The 5898-nt window shown below is 47.9% G+C and overlaps 1 protein-coding gene across 3 annotated transcripts; it reads right to left on the minus strand.

Annotated features, from left to right (window-relative positions):
- Nucleotides 1-608: 608 nt before the first annotated feature.
- LOC132211838 (procathepsin L) lies at nt 609-5539 on the minus strand. Of its 3 annotated transcripts, none has more exons than XM_059656488.1 (8): nt 5403-5539; nt 4174-4310; nt 3753-3875; nt 3503-3649; nt 3098-3322; nt 2524-2689; nt 1765-1882; nt 609-1009 (listed from the first exon to the last, which is right to left on the minus strand). In XM_059656488.1, exons 2-8 carry the CDS (start codon nt 4297-4299, stop codon nt 910-912), a joined length of 1005 nt encoding a protein of 334 aa, XP_059512471.1. In that variant the 5' UTR covers nt 4300-4310; nt 5403-5539; the 3' UTR covers nt 609-909. The 3 variants fall into 3 exon arrangements, with proteins under 3 accessions (XP_059512471.1, XP_059512472.1, XP_059512473.1); XM_059656489.1 differs by lacking the exon at nt 5403-5539 and adding an exon at nt 4400-4530; XM_059656490.1 differs by lacking the exon at nt 5403-5539 and adding an exon at nt 4472-4495.
- Between the last annotated feature and the right edge of the window lie 359 nt (nt 5540-5898).

A 5898-nucleotide genomic window follows, 5' to 3' on the forward strand; every position in this document is an offset into this window, starting at 1 on the left:
ATCTTCCAAAGTCAGGACTATTTTGCAGCCCAGCCTCATTTCCTGAGAACTTGAAGATTTGTTCATCACAACCACTAAACTTACTTTTGCTAACACTGGTAACAAATGAGGCTTTTCCTAGCAGTTATGTGGAATGCCACCAGAGACCTGGCAATCCTGGCGTCTGGTCCTCACTCAACTGCCAAGTAGTCCCATGCTCTTCCCGTGATTCAGGCGGATGCGTCAGTAACTGGCTCTGAGATTCTTACCACCTATCCTCCTAGTTACCACCATGTGGAGTGCAAGAAGCGGAGGCCCTCTTCTAGTATCTAAAACCTACAACTCTGAGTCCATTCATTTTTCTAAAAAAGTAAACTGTTTTTCTTTATTAAAACAAGTTTACCTTTGTCCTTCCAGATTGTTTTTCACATTTTGCTAGATTCCAGAGTTAGGTCAACACAGCCAAAGGACAGCTGACATACAATCTGCATGTTTATAACCAGAAGAGCCAGAGGGCTACCCAGTATCTTTCTCCTGTACACTGGCACATTTACTATGTCTTTAGAGCCCAATTATATTCCCCGACTATGCAAAAAGTTCACGCGTTAAAAAACAGAAAGAAGTTCCACTTCTACATATTGAATTAAAATTTATTTTAAAAGGTAAAGTTTTATATATCCTTTTAAAAAATGAAAATTCTCAAATGTCTTAGAATTCAGCAATGAATCTTCAATATTATAAAGCTATTTATAACAGTAATTAAAGTATTGGTAACATTTTACCCTTATAAAAATGTCACAGAATTCACATCACAACTTGGATCCTTAATGATTCAAGTTTCTCATCTTACACAATAAAGGTCTGATCAGTTTAAAGATAAAATCCCTCTGGATGTGCTGTCCTCAAGGCTTCCATTACCACTCCATCAGCTCACACAGTAGGGTAGCTGGCTGCCGTGGCGATCCCACAGTGGTTGCTCTGGTCTCTGGCCATTTTTACGTAGCCATTCATGCCCCATCCTGAACCCCAGCTGAAAGAAAAGCATGTTTTGCATTTTATTCAAAGAATCAAGTACATATTAGCTTCATTAATAATGCTAGCTAATACTTAAAATACTGCTTACCATGTATCAGACACTCTTCTGAGGGCTGTTACATATATTTATAATAAGCCTATTAATTCCCCCAGGGTCCTCATTTTAACTTACTAAGCTATGACATTGAGGCGGAACTGGAATTCCAATGTAACAGTCTATTTCCACAGCTGTCTTACACATCATCTCAGTTAAAGAACTTGGGCTGTGAAAACTGCTCCTGATAACCTCCTCTGCCTGAGATGGGAAGCAGAATACAATGGCAGGACATCAAATGAATGACAACAGGAAGGATGCAAGCAGTCCACTGAACTCTGGGACAATTTTTAGACCTAAAGAATCAGCAGAGGCCGATGTTTCTGCTCACTAAACCTTGCTGAAAAATCGGAGACAGAAAAAGGAAATCAGCTCTCACCCCTGCAACTAAGAAGTCCTTTACCGGAAACCCTTGGGGCCAGATGTGTTCTTAAGAAAATGTTCAGAATTACAAATGCAATGCTACAAATACATAATAATGACACTAACAAGGTTCTACAGAATCTTAAAATCAAACACCAGAAATTCTGTGACTGTTAAGTATAAGAAAGACTTCTGGAATTCCAAAACTGAGCATTTTGGGACCTGAAACCAAATACTGGTTCCAAACAAGCATTCCCTTTTCAATTTCAAATATAACATTTGGGGTTTTATACCTGTTCTTGACAATCCAAAATTTATTGTTCTTTGATTCTCCTCCTTCAGAGCCATAGCCAACCACCAGAACACCGTGATCCAGGTCTTTGCTGCTGCAGTTTGGTTCATAATAGATGCCTATGAGAGTAAAATTCAATGTGGGGATGAGAAGCTCCAAGTGACAAGTGACAGGAATCCACCCTCTCAAAATTCAGTATTATGTCATAAATTCCAAATGAGGCTTACATTCATTTGCCAAAAAATAGTAATGGCTGATAAAAAGTCAAACTCAACTCACTAGAAATCAACAAAATTTAACTAAATCCAAAATATTTTCTAACAACAAAAAAAATTCCAATATGATCTAGTTATCAAGACTAATATGATTTAGGCACTCATTTAACTAACATTAATTAGCATAATCCTTCCTACTCCTAGAAAGCCATCTGAAGGTTCTATAAAGAACCCTTGAGCCAAAGGGCTCTTTATAGTTCTAATTACAATAATAAGAAATTTTTGGAATAAAGGTCCAACAATTAATTGGAGGATAGTCATGCAAGTTTAGGTTACATCTATAGAACTAATTACATAGCCACTTAAAGATATTTATGAACAGTTTGTCATCATGGGAAAATATTTAAAGTGGACACATCATTATGTTAAATGTACATACTCAAAATTCTACAGCCCTGGAAAGCAGAACTCCATACCAAAAAGTCATGATGGTGTTTTCCAATTTTGCCTACCCGAATTTCTGTAATACAAAGACAAACACCTACCTGCATTGTAGAACTGGAATGATGAATGGCCTGCATCTATAGCAACAGAGATGGGCCCCACAGTCGCCACTGCCTTCAGAAGGGCCTTCTCACGCTGAGGGATATCCACAAAGCCAGTGTCGTTGGCAGCAGAATACTCAGGTCTATAGTTGCAGGTGTTTGATTCCTTTTAAAGGTAAATGGGAAGGAGACTTATGAGTACCACCCACCTCCTGGGGAGCATCAGTTCTAAGACCCCAGACTCAGCAGTTTGCACCTTAATTATTTCTAAGTCAACTTTGTTTTACAGCAACCCAGGAAGAAAAATGCTATTGGTTGCCTTAAAAAAAATTTTCACTATGGAGAAATCTGCATTATATGCAGAATAGTGCATATATTCTCCATGTTACATAGAAGCAAGAACGGCTACAGTTAGCCACCTCACCAGAGATCTGTGCAAAATTTGATAATTTATAGTGACAGTTCTGACAGTTTGCATCTAAAATGTGAATGCTGACTAAGGTGTCTGTTATCTCTGAAAATGCTCAACTTTCAATAGCAGAGCTGGAATAACAAGATAAGGAGCTCCATTTACCCTTGCGAGATATGGATAAGATTCCTCTGTGTCCAGGCCTTTGTTGTCCTTGACGTACTGGAAGGCATTATCCATTAGGCCACCATTGCAGCCCTCATTGCCCTGAGCGCGAGAGCAGTCCACCAGGTTCTGCTCACTCAGCGAGACGAGTTTGCCAGTTTTCCGGAACATCTGTCCTTCAAGGGAGCCAGTTGCACTAAAAGCCCAACAAGAACCACACTGACCCTGAAAATAAAAAAAACAACCATCAGTTTATAAGACAAATACCAAGATTGACAACAGCCCATACACCTGAATGCTCTGTAAAAATACCCCAGCAAACAAGCCTGTCATTCCAGTGGACCCGAGCAGGGATGCCATTCCTTTCTGGCTTTCCTGAGTTAAAAGATCGGAACCCGGTCATACCTGGTTCTTCACAGGAGTTACATAGCCCTTGTCTCTCCAATCCACAGATGAGGGGATCTGAGCAAAGAGAGGCTCTCGGAATACCTTCCCATTCCGTTGCTTCTGGTTCTGAAAGCCATTCATCACCTGCCTGAATTCTTCATTGGTCTACAAGGAAAAGTAAGTAAACTGTTGAAAAAGCAAGAGCTTGTTTTGCTAAAGCACCGAGGAGAGGAAGTACAAAAAGCGCAGCCTCCCAGGCCCCACTCACCATGTCGCCGAAGGCATTCATCGCCATGGTGAAGCCCTGCTTCCTTAGGCTGTACTCCCGATTGTGCAGCTCGATCATTTTCATATTCTTCTCCCACACCGCTCTCCTCCACCCTTCTTCATTCTAGAGGCAAGCGCACACCACGCTGTCGTTTCTACTGAAAAAACCCAACCTACCCTCACCAAGGGGATTTGCAGACAGAGAGGAAGAGAAACCACAGCCAGGGAAGGCTTTATACTACTGGGTGCTGTTCTCCAAGGGCCATCACAGGGATGTACACCCATAGGGTGCTCATTAATGGCTGCCATTACATTACTGGCCTGGGGTGGCTGACCTCAGGAAGCCACTCTCTGGCTGTAAACGCCTGACCTCAAGGGCCCTTCTCTGTGGGTCCCTCTGGGCAGTTTCAGATGTTACCCACCACGCCATACAGTCTCCTGTGTGTTGCCTTCCACTCGTACCACTGTGCATCCAATCTGGGATCAAGTTTTGGAGTAGCTGAGGCTATTCCCAAGCAAAGGGCGGTCAGGAGGAGTGAAGGATTCATGTTTCAAAAACCTAGGAAGGGGGGGGGGGGAATGAGTGATCTGATTAGACCAATCCTTCTGCAAAGCCATCTTACTGTGGGATAAAAACATTTAAATTACCTTCCCTGATATTTATGGAAGGTCTGCTGAAGACTACGGATGTGGGTGGAGGAAAACAGGCCAAGGGCTTACCAAATAGGGGCGGTATATGATTCAGCCATCAAAATGAAAAACAGGCTGACCAGTGCTGCAGGAATTGAAACAGACTTCGTTGTAATAGCGCAATGATCATTTAGGTTTTGATTAGGGGCCTCAGGGCACCTTATGGGTCTGAATCTTAAAGCAGGAGAAAGAAACGGTCGGTCCAGGTTATTTACTCCAGGTACCGGAGGGACCCAGGACATTATCAGGACTCTGCTCCCAAGTAAGAGCAGGGATCCCCAGGAGTTAGGTTTCCGCCTTACACCTATCTGCTTGACTACGGCACCGCAGGGGTGCGATATGCCTTCGAGCCTCTGCTTCTGGAATTTGAAACCTTTCTGACCGGCCTCCCCGGGAACACATGGGCCGCGGGGCACCCATGGGCCGCGGAGCACCCAGCACACTTGGCCTCCGCAGTCCACAACCTCAGTCCCTCCCGCAAACCCGCTACACGATCACGTGGCTCGGAGGAGCGCCGAGCACAGAGCCCCGATGGCACTGTCTGCACCGGCCCAGCTCTCCCTCCAGGTGCTCGGACACTGGCCGGGCCCCGTGACGCCAACGCAGCCGGCGGGGCCGCGCCGCGGGAATGCCGCCCCGCCCCGCGCGGACGCCCGCGTCCGGAGGTTGTTGACGCAGCGCTGGGCGCCGGGCCCCGCCGGACCTGTGGCCGCCACCGCCCCGAGGCTGGCGGCTCCTGCACAGGCCCAGCGCCCGGCGGTCTCCGCGCCGCCCCGGGCTCCCTGAACCCTCCGTCTGCCGTGCCGGCCTCGAGGCCGCAGGTGAGCAGCGGGGCTCGAGCGGCGCCGCAGCCTCCCCGGCGCGGGCCGGCCGGCGCTCGGGCTCCCATCCTCCCGTCCGAGTCCCTGGATGGGCCCCTCCCCGACCCCCTGCCCGCGACGCGCCGCGGCCACGGACTGACCTGCGGCGGCCACAGCTGGGAGGCCGCACTCCACGGGCGCAATAAACTCCTCGAAGGTCGACAAACCCGTGGTTCTGGCCCAATCGCCCCTGACTCAGCCTTTTAAGGCCCCGGGCTTTCGGCCCGGCAGCCCCGCCCCCAACGCCTGCCCGCGCCGCGATTGGCTGAGCCGGCTGGGGGCGGGGCCCCTGGAGTTGAAACCCCCGGCGCGTGACGCTGCGCGGTCCCAACTCCATTGGCTTCGGTCGGACCTCCTCCCTGGACCCGGGGGAGGCGAGCGGGGGCCCAAGGACAACTCTGAGGAGGGTCCCCCACCTTCCTAGGACCCGGACCAACCAACTACCCGGAATTCATGCGCTTGGCGGGTGGTTCAGGGAGAGCGTACAGCGAGCCCCAGTGGATGTCAGGGCACCCCGAGTGCGCTCGGGTCCTAGTCCTGGTTAAAATCTCGGGGGCGCGGAGACAGTAACATCTGGTCTAGCGGTTCCTGCTTGGC

Source organism: Myotis daubentonii, chromosome 11 (genome assembly GCF_963259705.1).
Source record: "Myotis daubentonii chromosome 11, mMyoDau2.1, whole genome shotgun sequence".
Taxonomy (NCBI): domain Eukaryota; kingdom Metazoa; phylum Chordata; class Mammalia; order Chiroptera; family Vespertilionidae; genus Myotis; species Myotis daubentonii.

What these genes read in the sequence shown, in the direction of transcription:
- LOC132211838 (XM_059656488.1), bottom strand. Translation starts at nt 4,299, where the DNA reads ATGAATCCTTCACTCCTCCTGACCGCCCTTTGCTTGGGAATAGCCTCA. An exon ending in ATTCCAGTTCTACAATGCAG is followed by an intron (nt 1,883 to 2,523) that starts GTAGGTGTTTGT and finishes TTACTCTCATAG; the next exon opens with GCATCTATTATGAACCAAAC. An exon ending in TTTTGGATTGTCAAGAACAG is followed by an intron (nt 1,010 to 1,764) that starts GTATAAAACCCC and finishes CTTTTCTTTCAG; the next exon opens with CTGGGGTTCAGGATGGGGCA.